Source organism: Schistocerca nitens, chromosome 1 (assembly GCF_023898315.1).
Source record: "Schistocerca nitens isolate TAMUIC-IGC-003100 chromosome 1, iqSchNite1.1, whole genome shotgun sequence".
In the NCBI taxonomy this organism is placed as follows: Eukaryota; Metazoa; Arthropoda; class Insecta; order Orthoptera; family Acrididae; genus Schistocerca; species Schistocerca nitens.
Window position 1 is genome coordinate 435,873,413 of NC_064614.1, and position 23,759 is coordinate 435,897,171.

Here is a 23,759-nt window from a genome sequence, read left to right on the forward strand (position 1 = left end):
ATACTCAATCGTAAAAAGGCCCAATTTAAACCCGGGGCAAATAACGGTTTATTCTGACCCACGATAACAAGAACAAATTACTGGACACACGTACTTTAACACCAAACAAAAAATGATCAACTCTTTTCAAGTCTGTCAGTGTCACTAACGAACACATAAGAAACTGACTGCAATCCAGTAAAAAGTACTAAACCAGACTGGATTGTATGTTAAAATCGACTGCGGAGCACAGCAACAGGAAAAGTTCTGAAATGTGCTCACCAAGTTAATTTCCTTTTGGTTGAACAGCGGGTGTTCCATGTGGTAACTGGTACACTAATTTCCCTCTCTCCTCTTTCTAATGTACAGCCGCACACTTCACTTCCTGTTCACACGCTCGTATAGGCACCGCGCCGATATCGTGCACTTGGCCACGTGCTGCTCTGAAGGCGCCTACTCAAGGGAGGGAAATGCACCATCTATCTCTGCTTCAGTCGTAAACCTAATGTGGTCATGAACGCCATTCGAGTGTTTTAAGAATTCTCCCAGTTTCTCGCGCACTGCGCAACGACTCCCTCATCATGGTTCCGCCAGCTGACAAGAACACTGCATCCATCATTCTGAATAAAGGTGACTACGATGCTAAAATTCATTTGTTCTTGATGAGGCTACCTACCGGGAACTGCCACGGGACCCAGCGTCAAGAATAATGAACAAGACATCAGAGCTCCTAAAACATTCATCTTTGGAAGGGGGCCATTATTAAGAAACCTCTCCCTCAGGTTCCGAGACCACCTACTTGTGGTGTGCATACTGTAAGACCTTCGGTACACACACCATCAGATTATTTTACATGTCGCTCTAACGAAGTAGGCGAGTGTCAGCAATATGTCTCGTGGTCTTATCGTGGCGTGTTTATCTTCTGCCGTTAGGTCAGACGATAGAAATGCCACTTGCACGCTTAGAGTAGCAGATCGCCGGTGACCAACTTTAAACAGAACTTGATTAATTTTCACACACATTTATTACAATAATAACAATCATAAACCTTACTTAACTTGATTTGGGTGCTATTTACAATTGACAATCTGAAGTTCCTTTGGTCTTGGTACGTTAATCTTATTCTTACATATCTCTGATACTTGACAAAGTGTCTGTACATTTATCTTTATGGCTATGTACATGAATATGATAATCTTATTAGGCGCAGACTGAAACTTGACTACAGAATAATGCAGACTAAGGCAGACTGACTAATCGGAGGTCTGTACACTCGTTATAATACCTCGCGCGTTCCGGTACCATTGCGTGAGTGTGATCCGCGAGGAGAAAAGGATCTACGTTAGTAGCAATCTCATTGGCTGTGTTACATATTAATACGCGGATCGGCGGAAGCAGAATTTGGTCCGTCTCTAAGACAGCGCCATCTCGTAGTGCGGAGACGGGCGAGCGCTGCGCCTGCACTGTTGTGCTTAGTGGGGCGCGCTGTAGTGGGAAAGTTGTGTACGCGCTGACTACGCGGAACTATGTACACAACACTACTATTTACACGTATGGGCTACCAAAGATCCACAAAATGACTGGTTGGTTGGTTGGTTTGGAGAGAAGGAGCCCAACTATAGGGTCATCAGTCCCTAAATCCACACTCAGAGAGGTCGCGGAGTAAAACCATTCCCCAAAAGAGTCTGGGAAGTAAAAAATGCGGAATATTTACTTGGAAACACACTGAAACAGGAAACGAAAGAGGGAAGACAAAAGGGAAGAACGTGCCATAAAAGGAAAATAGCGGTAGATAATAGTAAAATAATGCAGCAGATGGCCTGGGCTGGCTGAACGCAAGAAGAAAAAAGGATGAACCAGACACTCTGCAACACACTACAATCTCTAGCCGAAAAGATAAGGCTACAGGAACACAGATAGGAAAAAGACGAACACCAAGGCGAACAAACAGCAAAGAAGGAGTGAGGAATAGTTAAAATGGAAGGAGGGTGAAGGTCTGCGAGAGAAGACCAGATGCCCACCCTTAGATTGTGTGATAAAAACCCCTCACGAATAAAAAGTAAGACTATATCAGCTGTTGCGGCATTCTCTCCCAACACCGTTGGCAGTGTGGCTGGAAGGTTAAAAGTCCACCGCAGAGTTGCTAAAATTGACCAGTCCAACAAGATGTTGACGACAGTCAAGTGGGGACCACAGTGATATTGAGGTGCGTCCTCGCGACGGAGGAGGTAACTATATGTCAGGTAAGTACGGCCGATGCGGAACCGGCAAAAGACAACTGAGTTCCTGCTGGTGACTCGCATGGGTGACAGCCACACATTCGTTGTCTCCTTGATAATATGTAGTTTATTTGGTGTACTGAAGGTGCACAATTCAGTATACCAGATCCCAAAAGCTTTACCACATAAGACTGATCACAGATCAATCCTCGGCGGGTCGATCTTCAGAGTTGGTCTACCAGTAGCCTGTTTGACCAGCCTGTCAGCAAGTTCATTGTCCAGGATCCCGACATGTCCTGGGGTCCAAAAGAAGGACGCTGAACATCCACTGTTTCTGAGGGCATATAGAGGCCCCAGGATAGTAGTTACCGAAGGATGGGGAGGGAAGCACTGGTCGAGAGCTTGTAAACCGCATGTGGGTTTCTGTGTGCACCATATCAAGAATTTCGACGATTTTATCAACTGAATTAAACATCTGCAACTTGGGCAATATGATATACATAACGGTCAGTTTGCATGTGGTTCCTTACTTATGCGTTTTATTGTCAAAGACTTCATAAATCTTCTCTCCCAGTTATTTGATAGTCCAACTGTGGGATTGTTGAAGTAGACGTTGACGTGCTCGTATTTCCTATATAGCGGCCAATATTTCGACCAGTTGGACAGGTGGCGATGGGAAGTCCGTTAGCTCCAACCATAACCAACCTTTTTATGGAGAAATATGAAGACATAGCTCTGAACACAGCTCTAGATAAGCCAAGTTGATTTATCGTTACGTCGACGACAGTTTATCACCTGGCCCCACAGACGTGAAAAACTGGGAGAATTCTTAGAACACCTGAATGATGTTCACGACCACATTAGGTTTACGATGGAAGTAGAGATACACGGTACATTGCCCTTCCTTAATGTCCTCGTTCATCTGAAAATAATCCTAACTTCAACCACAGTGTGTACAGGAAACCTAGACACACGGATCGGCATCCGAACGCTCTTAGTCATCACCATCCAGTACAAAAACGTGGCGTTCTGAACACCCTCGCCCACCGTCTCAATCTCTGAAAATCTGCCACTACCACTAAGAAACCTCCGCAAAATTTTCCAGGCATCACAGGCTATTTCTGGTAGATATGCAGGAAAAATACTACCGAAGAAGAGAACAAGAAACATGCGTTTTTGCCTTTCTGTGGGACACTGTCTGTAAAGATTAGTCAGCTCTTGTCGAGACACAATATCTCATCAGTGTTCAGGCCCCCAGAAAAAATGCGACAGCTCATGAGGCCTGTAACGGACGGTCTAGGGCTTACAGCGTCTGGAGTGTACAAAGTACCATGTCAGTGTGGCTGCTACTAGGCCGCCCAAACAATACACACTGTGGAGCGACGCAAGACGGAACACGAGAGGTGCTTATGCCTCTGCTATCCTCAAAAATTAGCCATGGTAGAACACGCTTTAGAAAATCGACACTTAATACTATTCGATAGAACGTGTCATTATGAGGACGAAAGGATTTTGAGATAACGTCATAAAAGAAGCGGAAGAAATAAAAATATCTGAAAACACTATCAACAAGGACGGCGGTTTACAGCTCAACACAGCCTGGGACACAGCTATCGCGAGGATGAACTCGTGTAAAAATTGAAGAATTCTGACTGAACAGAATGTGTAGCTTGCTTTGTTTTCTGTTCAAACAGGGCATGTAGCTTGTTCCATACCTCGTGCACTCTCACGTGCAACCAACAACGCCAAGACTTTTGCTTCTACAGTTGTAACGATAATCTGACTGGCTGCATGATCAGCTTAGTCCCAAGTTTTTAACGCAACGTTAAACACATCTGTTTGTGCCGATGTTGCATCCGCTGGCAAACCCGCCGGTTTTTCTACGTCGCCAATACACACTTCGTATGCGCCGTTTGACGCACGTAATAAATTTCGTACTGCGAACTTCCAAATAGTCCAATTTTCAGCACCACACAGCTTCTCTATACCATAAAAATCCATTGCAGTCCCGTAAAACAGTTCAGATTTACAACCACAAAAATTCCACTAGACAAACATGCAGCAATCGTTCACGTATACACACTACTGGCCATTAAACTTGCTACACCAAGAAGAAATGCAGATGATAAACGGGTATTCATTGGACAAATATATTATACTAGAACTCACATGTGATTACATTTTCACGCAGTTTGGGTGCATAGATCATGAGAAATCAGTACCCAGAACAACCACCTCTGGCCGTAATAACGGCCTTGATACGCCTGGGCATTGAGACAAACAGAGCTTGGATGGCGTGTACAGGTACAGCTGCCCATGCAGCTTCAACACGATACCACAGTTCATCAAGAGTAGTGACTGGCGTATTGTGACGAGCCAGTTGCTCGGTCACCATGGGCCAGAAGTTTTCAATTGGTGAGAGATCTGGAGAATGTGCTGGCCAGGGCAGCAGTCGAACATTTATTGATCAAGAAAGGTCCGTACAGGACCTGCAACATGCGGTCGTGCATTATCCTGCTGAAATGTAGAGTTTCGCAGGGATCGAATGAAGGGTAGATTCACGGGTCGTAACACATCAGAAATGTAACGTCCACTGTTCAAAGTGTCGTCAATGCGAACAAGAGGTGGCCGAGACCTGCAACCAATGGCAACCCATACCATCACGCGGGGTGATACGCCAATATGGCGATGACGAATACACGCTTCCAATGTGCGTTCACCACGATGTCGCCAATCAAGGATGCGACCATCATGATGCTGTAAACAGAACCTGGATTCATCCGTAAAAATGACGTTTTGCCATTCGTGCACCCAGGTTCGTCGTTGAGTACACCATCGCAGGCGCTCCTGTCTGTGATGCAGCGTAATGGGTAACTGCACCCATGGTCTCCGAGCTGATAGTCCATACTACTGCAAACGACGTCGAACTGTTCGTGCAGATGGTTGTTGTCTTGCAAACGTCCCCATCTATTGACTCAGGGATCGAGCTGTGGCTGCACGATCCGTTACAGCCATGCGGATAAGATGCCTGTCATCTCGACTGTTAGTGATACGAGGCCGTTGGGATCCAGCACGGCGTTCCGTATTACCCTCCTGAACCCACCGATTCCATATTCTGCTAACAGTCATTGGATCTCTACCAAAGCGAGCAGCAATGTCGCGATACGATAAAACGCAATCGCGATAGGGTACAATCCGACCTTTATCAAAGTCGGAAAAATGATGGTACGCATTTTCCTCCTTACACGAGGCATCACAACAACGTTTCACCAGGCAACGCCGATCAACTGCTGTTTGTATATGAGAAGTGGGTTGGAAACTTTCCTCGTGTGAGCACGTTGTAGGTGTTGCCACCGGCGCTAACCTTGTGTGAATGCTCTGAAAATCTAATCATTTGCATAACACAGCATCTTCTTCCTATCGGTTAAATTTCGCGTCTGTAGCACATCTTCGCGGTGTAGTAATTTTAATAGCCAGTAGTGTACAGTACGAACCGCGCGTAGTACACTACACACGCTAACGCGTTTCTGGCGTCACGGAAAAAAACTGCAATACCCAATTGCTTTCTTGAATCGTGTTCTGGGTCCATAACCTATTGCAGAAACTTCAAGAAAGAACTAACGGGCAGAACATAAAGCACACGCACGACGTAGTTGCTATAACAAGACACATGTATTTTATTTTATGACAGCAACCAAAGACAGAGATATGGTACACAGCAGAGAGATTAATATAAACATTTCACTTCAACAGAAGGTCATTGCTATGTTAAAATAAGGTAAACTCAACAACAAACATTAAAGTTTCGTTATATTGTCGTACTGAGTTCGAGGTACAAATTATTTGAGAGGCTGCTGCATAAAGGATTCAAGTACTTTCATGGACAATTAACACAAATTTTTTAACAAGGAAAAATCACCAAACAGCTGTATGTTTTCAAAAGTTGTTACTTTATTTACCCGACCAGTTTCGGGAATCTCATTACCGGCATCTTCAGGCCCCTACGCGCTCCATGTATAGCGAATCAGATACATCAATGCATGTGTAGCCGCATGCATCCATAATCTGTAGTCAAGTCTTCGAAATACACACTCCACAAAAAATTCACTGAATCCAGGTACTGATGATTCCGAAAATATCCGGTTGTTTGCTTATTTTTCTTTGGCGAATATCTGAACGGCTGCTAATGGATCCACAGACTTACATAGAAATTGGCTCCCAGAACCAACTAATGACCTCTGCTGTATTTACTGAACTATCTGCAGATTATAATACCGTGTGGAGCTAGGGCGTTATTTATCGGCTGCTTCGTATAATACCACGCAGAATAACAGCACAACTTCGTAATAATACGCTGACTGACAGACCATTCCAGGCAATTACAGACAATACCACTAGACCCTCAACAATGGCGTACCGCAAGCTACTATTTAGCTAGTGTTTTGCTGATATGTCAGTCACACTGCCCGTGAAGTTTAGTTACGTTGCTGACTGGGTGACAGAAACACAGGACAAACAAATCGACGTCGCCGACAATACACGGTATTATCATCAGAGGGCATAAGCAGAATGGGGTAATGCTTCCATAAATAGGGACTTTAACCAAACGTTAAGAAAACTGAATCCTCTTCTTTCACCCTATCCAACGGTGAACTGCACATATTTCTCGATGGTAAATATCTGACCCATTACAAACGGCCACGGTAACTTGAAGATATACTTGAGAAAACGCTGTCATTTAAACAGTATCTAACAAATACTGAAACTAAACTGAGTTCAAGAAACGATGTTATGCAAAAAAAAAAAAAATATGTGGCACAACGTAGGATTCTGCAGCTTCGACCTTACAATCATCTGCCCTCGGCCTTGTCTACTGCCGGCCGGTGTGGCCGTGCGGTTAAAGGCGCTTCAGTCTGAAACCGCGTGACCGCTACGGTCGCAGGTTCGAATCCTGCTTCGGGCATGGATGTGTGTGATGTCCTTAGGTTAGTTAGGTTTAATTAGTTCTAAGTTCTAGGCGACTGATGACCTCAGAAGTTAAGTCGCATAGTGCTCAGAGCCATTTGAACCATTTGAACCTTGTCTACTCAGCAGCAGAATATTGCAGCCCTGTCTCGATAAACAACATCCGCACGAAGCTGGTAGACACGCGATTAAATAAAACAGTGATGACTGTGTTATTGGCACAATCAAATCCATTCTATTATTCTGCCTACCTTCTCTCAGCCGCATTCCACCACTTAAGTTGAGAAGAAAGAATAGTCTTCTCGGAGAATACAAGAAAAACTGCATCAACCAGCAATTGCCAATTCATGAGGACATTCTTGCTGTCAAAATCAACAGATTCCGCTTCAGAAATTCCCCACTCAGTACGGCTAGCAATCTGGCGGACCGTAAGTTCAGTCTCCACGAACTTGGACGCAAGAGTGGTGTAATAAGACTCCACTAGAGCTCCAGATATTTCTCCAAGCCCACAAACCGCGGGAACGTGATCTCCCTGGAGGACATGGATTACACTTTACAGGATTCAGACCAACCATGGGAGATGCTGTGACCTTCCTATACAGATGAAGAATGAATACCAGTGCGGAGTGCACCTGTGGCTTCCCAAGGCAGGCTCTCAGAGACATTGTGGAAGAGTGCCCCAAAATTTGTACGCTGGAAAGCCCTTGGAATTCTGGGAGACTACAACTGTTGTGATAAATTACATAAATAATATGTCTGTAAATTAAGTATGTACTATATTTGTGTTTTTGAACTGATCTCTAATTTCAGGACGATTAATAATAATGCCTGTGAATGTGAAGCGGAGGAACGGACAGACATATTGTGGAGAACTACCTGCTCCATCTTTTCAAAGGTAGTCTCAAAGGCTTACACAAAGTGAAAGCGAGTACCATTATCTGATCATGAAATTTAAACGTTAGCCTATGAAAATACTGTGTATGTATGTATGTGTGTGTGTGTGTGTGTGTGTGTGTGTGTGTGTGTGTGTGTGTGTGTGTGTGTGTGTGTGTGTGCTCTGTAAAACCATACGATGATAATGATGCTCCTGTATTAGAGTACATCCTTTTCCTGTCACGGTAGTGGACGAATGAACGCACAATCATTCTTAAAGTGCATTTACACCTGTGCACCCCGCAGCTAGTGGCCGTGCGTCAGTAGCCTGCCCCACGCGAAGTAGGTGCGCCCGAAGAGAACACAGGTGTGAATGTAATCACTCGCACGTAAATGTTGAGGAAGAGGCATGCAATCTACACGCGTGTCTCTACTTGCGTGTGGGGCAAGCACAGTCGTACAGCGACAAGGTGCAAGGTACGCACGAGTAAACGCACCGTAATACACTCCTGGAAATTGAAATAAGAACACCGTGAATTCATTGTCCCAGGAAGGGGAAACTTTATTGACACATTCCTGGGGTCAGATACATCACATGATCACACTGACAGAACCACAGGCACATAGACACAGGCAACAGAGCATGCACAATGTCGGCACTAGTACAGTGTATACCCACCTTTCGCAGCAATGCAGGCTGCTATTCTCCCATGGAGACGATCGTAGAGATGCTGGATGTAGTCCTGTGGAACGGCTTGCCATGCCATTTCCACCTGGCGCCTCAGTTGGACCAGCGTTCGTGCTGGACGTGCAGACCGCGTGAGACGACGCTTCATCCAGTCCCAAACATGCTCAATGGGGGACAGATCCGGAGATCTTGCTGGCCAGGGTAGTTGACTTACACCTTCTAGAGCACGTTGGGTGGCACGGGATACATGCGGACGTGCATTGTCCTGTTGGAACAGCAAGTTCCCTTGCCGGTCTAGGAATGGTAGAACGATGGGTTCGATGACGGTTTGGATGTACCGTGCACTATTCAGTGTCCCCTCGACGATCACCAGTGGTGTACGGCCAGTGTAGGAGATCGCTCCCCCTACCATGATGCCGGGTGTTGGCCCTGTGTGCCTCGGTCGTATGCAGTCCTGATTGTGGCGCTCACCTGCACGGCGCCAAACACGCATACGACCATCATTGGCACCAAGGCAGAAGCGACTCTCATCGCTGAAGACGACACGTCTCCATTCGTCCCTCGATTCACGCCTGTCGCGACACCACTGGAGGCGGGCTGCACGATGTTGGGGCGTGAGCGGAAGACGGCCTAACGGTGTGCGGGACCGTAGCCCAGCTTCATGGAGACGGTTGCGAATGGTCCTCGCCGATACCCCAGGAGCAACAGTGTCCCTAATTTGCTGGGAAGTGGCGGTGCGGTCCCCTACGGCACTGCGTAGGATCCTACGGTCTTGGCGTGCATCCGTGCGTCGCTGCGGTCCGGTCCCAGGTCGACGGGCACGTGCACCTTCCGCCGACCACTGGCGACAACATCGATGTACTGTGGAGACCTCACGCCCCACGTGTTGAGCAATTCGGCGGTACGTCCACCCGGCTTCCCGCATGCCCACTATACGCCCTCGCTCAAAGTCCGTCAACTGCACATACGGTTCACGTCCACGCTGTCGCGGCATGCTACCAGTGTTAAAGACTGCGATGGAGCTCCGTATGCCACGGCAAACTGGCTGACACTGACGGCGGCGGTGCACAAATGCTGCGCAGCTAGCGCCATTCGACGGCCAACACCGCGGTTCCTGGTGTGCCCGCTGTGCCGTGCGTATGATCATTGCTTGTACAGCCCTCTCGCAGTGTCCGGAGCAAGTATGGTGGGTCTGACACACCGGTGTCAATGTGTTCTTTTTTCCATTTCCAGGAGTGTATGTCAACAGAGACCGCTCAGTTTACCGAAATGTGGCAGCAGACTCGCATACCGCTGATAATTTTGACCGGGATAGCTCAGGCTTATACCTTGATCCATCTCTAATAACCAGGACACGTGTATCAAACGAAAACATAAAAACTGGAGAATGGGCACTTTGACTTTTCTATTCGCTATTCCATTCTAGATATACAATCATTGCGAATATCATTTGTTACATGGAGTGACTCCATTTCATTTTGAAAGGTTGGACGAGATGGAATGGAACCTGGAAACGCTGACAACGGACCATCTGAGGCATCCTATCCTCTCCCAGTTAGTGCACGCTGTTCGGCGCATCACAGTGGCCATAATCATCGGAAAAAATTGCTATCTCCAACATACACACAATTATCCTCAGCTGAGCCTGAAAGAAAGTGGTGAGTATCTTATTTGCAAGTCTGTTTTTGTGAAATAAAGCGTTGTTGTTGTGGTGGTCTTCAGTCCTGAGACTGGTTTGATGCAGCTCTCCATGCTACTCTATCCTGTGCAAGCGTCTTCATCTCCCAGTACCTACTGCAACCTACATCCTTCTGAATCTGTTTAGCGTATTCATCTCTTGGTCTCCCTCTATGATTTTTACCCCCCACGCTGCCCTTCAATACTAAATTGGTGATCCCTTGATGTCTCAGAATGTGTCCTACCAACCAATTCCTTCTTCTAGTCAAGTTGTGCCACAAACTTCTCTTCTCCCAAATCCTATTCAATACCTCCTCATTAGTTATGATCTACCCATCTAATCTGCAGCATTCTTCTTAGCACCACATTTCGAAAGCTTCTATTCTCTTCTTCTCCAAACTAGTTGTCGTCCATGTTTCACTTCCATACATGGCTATGCTCCATACAAATACTTTCAGAAACGACTTCCTGACACTTAAATCTATACTCGATGTTAACAAATTTCTCTTCTTCAGAAACGCTTTCTTTGCATTGCCAGTCTACATTTTATATCTTCTCTACTTCGACCATCATCAGTTATTTTGCTCCCCAAATAGCAATACTCCTTTCCTACTTTAAGTGTCTCATTTCGTAACCTAATACCCTCAGCATCACCCGACTTAATTCGACTACATTCCATTATCCTCGTTTTGCTTTTGTTAATGTTCATCTTATACCCTCCTTTCAAGACACTGTCCATTCCGTTCAACTGCTCTTCCATGTCCTTCGCTGTCTCTGACAGAATTACAATGTCATCGGCGAACCTCAAAGTTTTTGTTTCTTCTCTATGGATTTTAATACCTACTCCGAATTTTTCTCTTGTTTCCTTTACTGCTTGCTCAATATACAGATTGAATAACATCGGGGATAGGCTACAACCCTGTCTCACTCCCTTCCCAACCACTGCTTCTCTTTCATGCCCCTCGAATCTTATAACTGCCATCTGGTTTCTGTACAAATTGTAAATAGCCTTTCGCTCCCTGTATTTTACCCCTGCCACCTTCGGAATTTGAAAGAGAATATTCCAGTCAACATTGTCAAAAGCTTTCTCTAAGTCTACAAATGCTAGAAACGTATGTTTGTCTTTCCTTAATCTAGCTTCTAAGATTAGTCGTAGGGTCAGTATTGCCTCACGTGTTCCACGGAATCCAAACTGATTCTCATTAAGGTTTGCTATCAAGAAACTCTCGTCTAAGGTAATGAACACGTATATGGTAAGGCTGCGCTAGAGCTGACAATAGTGCCCATCAAACTGCACAGAAAACAACAAACGTAGAACTATAAGAACTGTTCATATGAAAAGGTAGGAAACATAGTAACTACCAGATCGGTTGAAATTTGCATATGCCACTTTGGGATAATATAGTGCGACGTCTATGGACGCGAATGTAGCGTCCGGCGTGGTTGTGCGAATGTGCAGGCTCATGATGCAGGGGAGAAGCAGCCAGTTGTGTGCTCAGTCCATTTTATGCGCCAGTGGATTTGAGGACACATGGCGCTCACGTTGCAAAATTCGACGACTGAGGAGCAGCGAGGTCTTATCAGATTTCTGACTGCGGAACAAGGTTAAACCGGCCGATTTTTCTCGTGGAATAATGGCCGCTTACAGGGGAGAATGTGTGACCGACAAATCAGAGACGGGGTGGTGTGTCCGTTTTCGTGAATTTCGTCGAGTGTTTGAGAGAAGACCCGAGATCAGGCCAGGTAAACAAGTTAATCACGGCCAAAGTCATCGACAATGTAGACGACCCAGAGAGAAGTGATCGGCTTTTCACATTGTGAAGTGTTGGCCGTGATGACGGGGGCTAGTGTTGGCACAGCGTGAACAACTGTGCACGACAGATTGAGCTACAAGTGTAATGGCCGAGTCCAAATGGGAGGAGCTTGAGCTTCTGTCCCACAGCCCGGACATGTCACCCTGCGACTCCATTGTGTTTGGTCCGCTAAAAATGAAAGTACATCTCAAAGGGAAGTGCTTCGATTCGGACGAGGAACGGAAGGGCATTGTGGAGGAGTGGCTCCCGTCACAGCCACAGGAATTCTGGAAACAGGGAATCCTTCGGCTCGTGAAACGGTGGGATAGTTGCGTTCAGGCCTCTGGTGATTACTTTTGAATAAAGAGTTCAGTTATAACCACAGTGTTGTTTCGCACCTTTTCATCTGAACACCCCTCATAACAGCAACCACACCGGACGAAAAGAGCCATGTCTCCTGATAACTGGATTACACCTAAGGTTAATTACACTTAATATTCGACACGGACGTTGAGGACACGATTCAGTTGGTGTCAGATAAGCACATGAGACAAAAAATTAGTCACCTCCCTCCACCGAGCAGAGATCATGCAAACACCCCAGTATGGCACACTGCTTCCATCCTTGGTTATGGCCTGAGTCCAGCGAGTAAGAGTGTGTACAAAGTTCATCAAGTACGCCACACCCAGATGAGGTCACTCATCAAACCCTACAGAGGTACCAGATGGCAGGGACGTTGATTTCTACGTTTCACACGCAAGTCACAGACATTTTTTTGAGAATAAGATTTAGCAGGCCAGCAAAGAGTGATAGGGCCCACAAGTGGTCGTTAATCCAGGAATGTACTCATGCTGCTCTGTGAACAAGACTGTGGTCTTTGAAGATGGGAGTATCTACAGCCTACTCAAAGTGAGGGCGTAGAAAAAGTGTGGAATTAAAAATTACCACGTGATTTGATGCAGTCTAGACTGCACCTTCACAAAAGGTCTACGCGAAGCTTCTACAGGCGACCTTTTAAGACTCTTGCTCATTGTCGTTGTGACAATAGAGATAATGCAGAAAGGTGCTGTCAGTTTCTGCCGGAATTTATGGAGTTGAAAGCTCATCTGTAAATTCATAGAGACCTCCTGGCACACATAAAAAAATGAATTGATCGTACGGCATTGTTGGCCTGGAGGTCCCATTCGGGTTCGGCCGCCAAGTGCAAGTCTTATTTCAGTCGGCGCCATGTTGGGCGACTTGCAACCGATGAGGAGGATGAAATGATGATGATGACAACACAACACCCAGGCCACGAGCGGAGAAAATCTCCAACCCGGCCTGGAATCGAACCCGGGCCCAGCGCAGTGGAGGCAAGCACGTTACCACCCAGCTAAGCAGGCGGACGCTGGCACACATTGCTACAGGATAGGAAGAGCCCCTACACGCCAGTGCCAGCAGAAAGAATACAATGAATCGAAAGAAGGCAAGAATAGACGCTGTTTCGTAACAAGCAGTTTAACGTGGATTACAAACCATAGTGGAGTTTGCTATATTTTGTTTTTTACTTATTTATGCTATTATATCACCTAGTAAAATTAGGGTGTCCATGCTATTTCTTATATCTAAGCATAGTCCCAATGCATAGCACAATAGCAACATAGTGATAATAATAATGCTAATAATAATAATAGATAGACATAAACAATCATCATAAAGGAATTCAAGTTCAAACGCTCTCTTTAAATGGGAATAATCGAAAATAATAATAATAATAATAGATAGATAGATAGATAGATAGACATACAGAATAATGAACAGGGGGGAGCCTTGTACCCCAAGCCTGCATGTAACTTCAGTCTTTTTCACACCAAGGACAGGACATTTACAATACAGCAACAGAGACTAACAACATAGAAATGCTACGTAGGCCTAAGGCAATAAAAGTAATTCTTTGCTTTTAAATGTGTATTAACATGAACTTTGGGTCTAATTTCTTACCCAGAAAAATTACTTTTATTTGTATTTATTTGGATGTTCGGTTTATTAGCCCTAGATCTGTGCTCAGGGGGTCTAGCTGTAACATACCACTTGTTCACTTATGTTAAGCTATGCCCCATGGTACACCACCGCATTGTATCTTAAGCCAAATACAACATTTTGAAGAATGATCTCTGTGATACAGCCTTTTAATAAACTCTTGTGTATTGTGATTCATTTGACAGGAAATAAGACAAGCAATGAAATGGTTAAATAATGGTTAAAAAAACATGCCCTAGGTACAAGCCCTTCACCTATGTATGTAGAATTTAAGAACTGCCAGTATCTTGTCAAATGTAAGTAGTGATTTCTAACAGAAATGTATCGTAGCAGTACAGAAGGAATCATTATGGAGAAGAGATTGATTGGTCAGAGGAAGAGTGAGAAATGAGTGGGTAAGATTAAGAGATGAGATGGAACGAAGAAAATTGAAGTAGATCGGTGTTAGGAAAGCACAGATAATGTTGACATTAAGGCAGGGACACTGATTCGCTGTTGGGCAGAACGAAGGCAACAGGGATATACCAAGAGGGGAAGATAAGCAGATGATAACTGATAAAGCTTTAATCTCCTTTCAAATGCAGAATGGTTTTGGAAATGATGCAGGTTAGAAGTTAGTTCGTGCTAGAGCTATATAGCTGTAATGAAGAGGCAGATACAGGCAGTTTTAGTGTTATGTAGCGGTACAGTCAAGATATAAGATACTGGACGTTTCCAGTCTGGTAGTGCAGTTACAGAATGATGACAGGTATTTGATACGTAAGGACACATGTGACTGAGAAATCAGTGAAGAAGACAGAACATGTGTAAATAACTTAGCCTCTCCATTCGCGTCCACCCTAGTATGAAACAGTCCAATGTTACACACACTCACACACACACTTCTTATGCAAGCATTAATTGCTAGTTCGAGTCTTATGGAGCTTCCACTATTTGTGAGCTGTTCAACTACATCGCAGTAGTAAAGAGTGGCAGAACTAAAGACTGGACTAATTTCTGTGTTATTTATTAAAAAAAAAAAAAGAACAGAGATTTCCTGCATGCTGTAACAGTTTATTCTTCCCAACTGGAACGCTCATCCAAAACTGTACCGAGAATTTTTACTCTTTTTTGATGGTGTAAGTGGATATCATCGAGAGATATAGTGTGAACTGTTTTACGAAAAAGTCCACTGATCCACTTTCTGTATGATATGAAGATGACCTGCGATTTATACGGGTTTAGTTTTAGACTCATGTTTTGTGCCTATCGTGATACTAAACGCAGGACATCATTCACACGCTGACACGACAGCAGCAGTCGTTTTATAGCTGGCGCTTACATATTGCTGATGTCATCAGTATTCAAATGGCAGTTCCAAGAGTGTAGCACAAATGAAATATCATTGATACACAGTGAGAAACAGACACTACAAGACCTAACTGTGTTCCAATCTCGAACATTAAGATTTATAGAGTCACATTTAACAGCAAAGTAGCCAAATCATGAGATAATAACATATGTATCAAAACTGACTTTACAGCTTTGAAAACTCATACTGATTTATTCATTTAACTTACAGACATTGTTTCGGTGTCACTTTATAGTAAAATACACCAAGCTCTTTACCTTAAGCCGAAACAAATTCAATGCGACTTCCATCGGTTATGCAGCACACATCCTATCTGAAGTTATTTCTTGCCAAACTCGCTGCAGCATGTTGGGTGTTACTTGCACAGTTGTGAGGTAGCTTGTAGCTCTCAGCTCTGGCAGGGAAGCCTGTAAGGGTGGAAAAAAACACGATATTCTTGATGGATGAATCCATGAAAGAAAAAGTCAAGAGGTGTCAGTCCAGTGAACACGGGAGCCAGGCAACTGCCACACTTAGGACCATTCAGTTACCTGGGAAGCGGACATTTAGGAAATCGCGGACGTCAGAACACAGTAGTAATTTTTCCAAATGAGATTGTTATTGTAGATCTACTGGAAGAAACTTTACCATACTCTGTGCAAAAATTTCGTTACAGGGCTGTTACATACTTCGATTCTTCAAACCAAATCACACAGAGAACACACTCAGAACCGGTAAAGACGGCCATCTTTGCTGCAACTGCCGCTAGCGCTTGTAGTGGCGTGATTTTGTACTAGTGTACCACGCGAGTCAGAAGTTGGTCTATTTTCCTTCAAGATGACACCAAGACTAAGTTCTGGATACAGAAAATGTTCGACTGTTGCCCTGGCCAGCACATTCTCCAGATCTCTCACCAACTGAAAACGTCTGGTCAATTGTGGTCGAGCAACTGACTCTTCACAATACGCCAGTCACTACTCTTGATGAACTGTGGTATCGTGTTGAAGCTGCATGGGCATCTGTACCTGTAGACACCATCCTAGCTCTGTTTGACTCAATGCCCAGGCGCATCAAGGCCGTTATTACGGCCAGAGGTGGTTGTTCTGGATACTGATTTCTCAGGATCTATGCACCCCAATTGCGTGAAAGTGTAATCACATGTCAGTTCTAGTATAATATATTTGTCCAATGAATACCCATTTATCATCTGCATTTCTTCTTGGTGTAGCAATTTTAATGGCCAGCAGTGTAAGTATCATTGTGCTTAGAGCCATTTGAACCATTTGAACCCACATCGTCGATCTATTGAATTATTTCTTCTGTTGCCCAAAGTTTCTTTGTATTTACCTTCCTTGTATCTATATTTGTCTGTCCAGTTTCTGTGATTGGCTTTTTTAGAGATGTCTGTTCTTCTTCAATGGAATTGCATGTTGTGGAGTTTATTAATGCAGTGTCTACAGCATTAGGGAACTTCAAATGCAGCTCATCATTCCTCAGTACTTCAATATCCCGCTTCTTTCCACACAGATTCTCCCTGACGATTCTCTTAAGCTTCTGGCATAGTCGGTTAGTGGTCCTATGGCCACGCTGTTGTTCTGAGTCCACCTCGTCACCACATGTTCTGCAGTCATCGCACTACAACCAACTGTTTGTGCGATCTGGCGGAATGATATTCTCGGATCCTTTATGTGAAAGATTCGACCTTTCTCAAAGCCAAAAAGATGAACTGCACAGGCCTGTCCTCTGGACATTTTGTTTTGTGATCTACCTCTTAATGATTCTGTTAGCATTAGACACACACAATAACCATCGTGTACTCACATCATTCTTCATCTGTTGGAATGTCTGTTTTCTCTACTGAAAAGGATAAGGATGGAGTTTCGATCATCACATCCCACAGGCATAAAAATACTGGAGTACGAGTTTGGTAACGTTTCGACAAGGTGTCCATGCTATAATTCTTACCATTTCCGACAGCGTATATTGATCTAGTTCCAAAAATTAAATTCTGTTTTCATACTCTCTATGTTCTATGGTGAAGGCAAAAAGTGAAAGTTGTGCTTCTACAGAAATCTTAAAATTTTGGTTGTTTCCAAGTACACTATCCGGGCAACTGGCTGAAAATGACTTCAAGTTCGTTGCGCACTCCATCGGTAATGCTGGAATTCAGTACGGTGTTGGCCCACCCTTAGCCTTGATGACAGCTGACAGCTTCCACTCTCGCAGGCATCGTTCAACCAGGTGCTGAAAGGTTTCTGGGAGAATGGCAGCCCATTCTTCACGGAGTGCTGCATTGAGGAGAGGTAGCGATGTCGGTCGGTGAGGCCTGGCACTAAGTCGGCGTTCCAAAACATCCAAAAGGTGTTGTATAGGATTCAGGTTAAGTCTCTGTGCAGACCAGTCCATTACAGGAGGCATGTTATTGTCGTGTAACATTATGAACAGGTGCTCGATCTTGTTGAAAGATGCAGTCGCCATCCCCGAATTGCTCTTCAACAGTGGGAAACAAGAAGGTACTTAAAACATCAATGTAGGCCTGTGGTGTTATAGTGCCATGCAAAACAACAAGGAGTGCAAGCACCCTTCATGAAAAACACGACCACGCCTCCGAATTTTACTGTTGGCACTACACACGCTTGCAGATGACATTCACTAGGTATGTGCCATATCCACGCCCTGCCATCAGATCGTCACATTGTGTACTGTGATTCGTCACTCCAAACAACGTTTTTGCATTATGCAATCGTCCAATGTGTACTCTCGTTACATCAAGCGAGGCGTCGTTTGAATTACCGGCGTGATGTGTGGCTTATGAGCAGCCGCTTGACCATAAAATCCAAGTTTTCTCACCTCCCACCTAACTGTCATAGTGCTTGCAATGGATCCTGATGCAGTTTGGAATTCCTGTGTGATGGTCTGGGTAGATGTCTGCCTATTACACATTACGACCCTCTTCAACTGTCGGCGGTCTCTGTAGTCAACAGACGGGGTCGGACTGTACGCTTTTGTGCTGTACGTGTCCCTTCACGTTTACACTTCACTGTCACCTTGGAAAGAGTGGACCTAGGGATGTTTAGGAGTGTGGAAACCTCGATTACAGACGTATGACTCAAGTGTCTCCCAATCACCTGACCACGTTCGAAGTCCGTGAGTTGCGCAGAGCGCCTCATTCTGCTCTCTCACGATGTCTAGTGACTACTGAGTTCGCTGATATGGAGTACCTGGCAGTAGGTGGCAGCACAGTGCACCTAATATGAAAAACGTATGTTTTTGGAGGTATCCGGATACTTTTGATCACATAGTGTATGTCGTCTGTCTTCTGCTCCAGAATTCCAGAACGGGACGACGGCTTACCTAGAACAGCTCTCCAACGACTGGCGAAATGCTGCGCAGCTGCTCTCAATTGGTGTGTCGCACCTCTCACAACTTTTCGTTCCCCTCGCATTCGAACACATGGTAAGTACTCTTTTTCTCTCCTCTTTTCAGATACATTATATGAACGAGGTATTGAATAGGATTGGGGAGAAGAGACGTTTGTGGCACAACTTGACTAGAAGAAGGGATCGGTTGGTAGGACATGTTTTGAGGCATCAAGGGATCACAAATTTAGCATTGGAGGGCAGCGTGGAGGGTAAAAATCGTAGAGGGAGGCCAAGAGATGAATACACTAAGCAGATTCAGAAGGATGTAGGTTGCAGTAGGTACTGGGAGATGAAGAAGCTTGCACAGGATAGAGTAGCATGGAGAGCTGCATCAAACCAGTCTCAGGACTGAAAACCACAACAAAAACATATGAACGAGCGGTGACGAAAAGACCTAAAAGCCTCCCGTAAGTGCTCAGTTCCTGGAATCTGTTTCCTGATTTATTTGGCTTTCACAGTTATTTTCTTTGTCTCTCTGACTGTAATGTTAACTCTCTGCAAGACACCTCTACATAGGTAATCCTTGTATGTTTATGAGAAAAAGAGTGCAAAGTTGCCCATACCCTTTTTTGTACTTCCCCGTATTTTCCTTATCAGATTTTGAATATTCCATATTAGATCCAACTTTACAATCCTAAGACCCTTGGTTACACATTTAGTGGAGATAGTTCTAGATTCTACAGTCACGTATTTTATCTCGATACTTATGGATTTGCTTATGTGGAATCTGTTACTCCCAGCATAGTTTCAGTATTTAATAAATTATAAGGTAAATAAATTTTTGTGCACTGTGCTATGTCCCCCCTCCCCTCCTTTCTCTTCACTACTTTTGCTTTCAGAAAATATGATAATGCTAAAATTGCTTTGTTGTCCGTAGTTCAATTTACCTATGGAAAGGAATCCTTGTGGACCTAAGGCAATTTGACGTTATCTAAATCTTCTCTCCTATTGTGACTTTCCCTTTCCCTACTGTTAGGTGATCTTCTGCTCTTTTCCTTTTCCGTTTCTTGGTGTTCAAAAAAGTCATCACCGCGCACCCCTGATATGCTGCCTCGTGACGATGTCACCGACGGCGATCTACCACGATTCTTAGTTGTTCCGGGTTCACTTGGACTCCCTACATTGTAGTTCTGTATCTTTACGGGAACCGCGTGACTGCTACGGTCGCAGGTTCGAATCCTGCCTCGGGCATGGATGTGTGTGATGTCCTTAGGTTAGTTAGGTTTAAGTAGTTCTAAGTTCTAGGGGACTGATGACCTCAGATGTTAAGTCCCATAGTTCTCAGAGCAATTTGAACCATTTTGTATCTTTACGATTGCCTCAGTGTGTCTCTGTTCCTCATCTTCGCTATCAGATTACCCACGACGGGCTTGATTGTGTCTATCATCCTCAAAAGTTCCCTTGGATCGGTATTCTCCTCACCTGTGCCATGTGCTGCTAACAAAGCTAACTCTTTCACATCCCATAGGCTTTCTTGACTACCCCGTGTATCTGCAATTTCTATGTCTTTACAACTAGTGATCTGTTGTGCTACTAAGCGCGCTTTCGCCCTAGTTATCATAGACTGATCTCTGATAAGTACACACAACTTACTCTACTCACATTTATTATGCAACCGACATGTAACATGAAATATGTACAACAAAAAAGCTAAACTAATGGCAACCTTGTTTACGAGCAGTGTCGGTACAATACAAACAAATACAACGACAAATGGCATGACATAAACATCAATAAATTGCAGCCAGCGAGCTGAAGCACAACGCCTCTGAAAAGAAATACAATAAAATACACAAATACAGGGTGTCCGAAAAGTCTTTCCCTGATTACATAAATTGATAACTCAGGCTAGAAGTAAGATACAAACATGAAACTAGTGTCTAATTGTTTACAAACTATCAAAGTTTTTTTCACACATTAGTAAACTTCCACATGAGCACCCTTGGTAGCACGTAGCACATCTAGACGATATTCAGTTTCCGTCCAGTAGCCTCAGCGAAGAAGAATGACCCGACAATTCGATCGTGCAACAGCGCGCACCAAACATTCACCTTTGGACTGCCTCTGGTGCACGCCATGACTTCGCCAGGGCGTTGTGAACCCCAAATGCGCACATTATGGCGATTCACTACTCCACTGACAAAAAAGGTCGCTTCGTCGGTAAAGGCAATTCGTCTGAGATAACCATCATCGTCCTCAATACGTGATAGCATTTCGACCACAAAGTCATATCGACGTGTACTGTCATTGGGCAACAAGGCCTGAACGATTTGCATTTTTTGTGCACGAAACAATAAACGTTTGTGTAAAATGTCATAGAGAAAGCTTTTTGGCATCTGTAATTCACGTGAGGCCCTGCGCACCGATTTCTTCGGACTTCACAGAAAAGACTGCCTTACAGCTTCCACCCTGTCTGCTGAGGTTCTTGGTCGACCACACCTCGGAAGGTCAGCAACCGATCCTGTGTTCTTGAACTTCTCATACCAGGCTTTAATGCTCTTGACATCAGGTGGATTCCTTCCAAATGTTGTCTGGAAGTGTCTCTGCACTGTGGTTGGCGATCCTGTCTCATGGTACCACAGGACACACTGTGCCTTCTCCTGATTGGTTAACATGGCTTCTTGGGCACTGCACCTCATTCACTACTTACGTACTGCGAACCTAAAGCAGAAAAAAAACTTTGATAGTTCTAAACAATTCGACACAAGTTTCATATTTGTATCTTACTTCTAGCCTGTAATCAGGGTAAGACTTTTCGGACACCCTGTATTATTTTTTAATGTTATCGCGTTACTTTCCCAGTGCAAACTATACATGCAAGCTGGCTTGTTTCAAATGGCTCTGAGCACTATGGGACTTAAAATCTATGATCATCAGTCCCCTAGAACTTAGAACTACCTAAACCTAACTAACCTAAGGACAGCACACAACACCCAGTCATCACGAGGCAGAGAAAATCCCTGACCCCACCAGGAATCGAACCCGGGAACCCGGGCGTGGGAAGCGAGAACGCTACCGCACGACCACGAGCTGCGGACATACATGCAAGCTAGTGATCACTATAAATAACACCTAAACATTATAAATGGGAAGAAAAATTTTGAAAATTTCCGAGGTTTCAAACCACTTTATGGCTACTATCAGAAGACTCTAATTAGGATCCTGGTAGGGTAAGCCATATCCATGATGCGACTCCAGGAGGGTGTAAACTGAATATGCGCAATGGAAATACTGAACGCAAAATGAAGATTTCGCCCTGTTTGACTACTCCCTGAAGCAGATCTTAGGATCTCTTAATGGTGATTATCTCCTTCTTGCTCTTTAACATATAAATTACAACATAAACATAAATGAATGATTAAGGGAACTAGTAACTACTAAATGCTAAATGCTGTTTCCTCTTATACATTTATTGTAGATTAAAACCCCCTTTATTACAAATGTTTATATATCAATGTGCGATGGACATAAAGAGATACAAATGAATTTCCTAACTAATACGATTGATCAATTGCCCAAATCTGCCCCTTTTTATGGCTACGCGATCTAATATAAATAACGTGAGACGACTGACATCATCTACGTACCAAACACTAGAAGACACTACTTTCAAAGGTGATCTACAGTGGATGCAACATCATTGGAAATAAAATTTACGTGATCACAGCTGTTTAGCTTTATAGCCCTAATAAGCCAAAGCAGTTAGCAATATCACCGTATGTACTGCGTCCGGTACTTCGGAGTGATGGTTCTTTTACACGTCTGTGACGATGGAAGAGCTACAGCCACAAATTAAACTCTTTCAATCACTAGGGCGCCAGAAGGCGGTCCTCTGATTAGTACACTATAATACCGTCTTCTCTTCTCTGTGTTCTACAGACGAAAAGCGCGCACTTCCAGCCAGCCACAAGGGCGGAGTTCAGATAACGTCTCAACGTGAGTTTAGGCAGAAGAAGTGCTCTCAATCACTGAACGATGAGCACTCAACGACGACTCCCTGTCCAGAATGGTATAAGTTCAAAAAAAAATATTGAAATGTGTATGAAATCTTATGGGACTTAACTGTTAAGGTCATCAGTCCCTAAGCTTACACACTACTTAACCTAAATTATCCTAAGGACAAATACACACACCCATGCCCGAGGGAGGACTCGAACCTTCGCCGAGACCAGCCGCACAGTCCATGACTACACCGCCCCAGACCGCTCGGCTAATCCCGCGTGGCGGTATAAATTCGCAACAGTACAGTGCCAAAACGCTCTAACTATAAAATCTCGTGAGAGCAAAGACAGCAAGTTTGTCGGTACCAACAAAAGCTGATACTGAGCGACTGTCAAACCCAGTTGCTCCAAACGGAAGACCTCTTCTCTCCACCGTTGGCTTCCGAGCAAAGCTCGGCTCCCCTCCCTCGTAACTCAGAAGGCGAATCATATTCTCGAAACCACAGAATATTCTCCCTCTCTACAGATTCTTCCGAACGCCGCCTATACTCATACAATGGTTTCTCAGAGTAAATTTCCTCAGAAATAACCCAGCCTGCGATTTCCGAGGTCACGCTTCCTCGTTCCTCTCTGCTGCGTCCAAGATTTTCAGAGTTTCCAAAGTATTATCCTGTTATCCTTTCGGCCCTACTACAATATCGGCCAGCTGCCGCTGTATTGCGCTTCCGCGCTTAGGTGCCCAGACCGTTCGTCTCGACACTTCCTGTGTGAAGCAGGACCAACACACCTGTGTGGGATTTGCCACCCAGGGTTTGAATTGCGCCTGCCGTTTCATTTCCATTGGCGTTTCAAC

General features: G+C 44.5%; 1 protein-coding gene across 2 annotated transcripts in view; it reads left to right on the forward strand.

Moving 5' to 3' along the window:
• Positions 1-23,759, forward strand: part of LOC126251315 (uncharacterized) — a 136,466-nt gene that overhangs the window by 33,648 nt on the left and 79,059 nt on the right. For both annotated transcript variants that reach the window (XM_049951648.1, XM_049951666.1), the window contains exons 3-4: positions 10,210-10,382; positions 18,872-18,999. In XM_049951648.1, the coding sequence (XP_049807605.1) occupies positions 10,210-10,382; positions 18,872-18,999 (301 nt within the window). The remainder of the gene's footprint in view (positions 1-10,209; positions 10,383-18,871; positions 19,000-23,759) is intronic.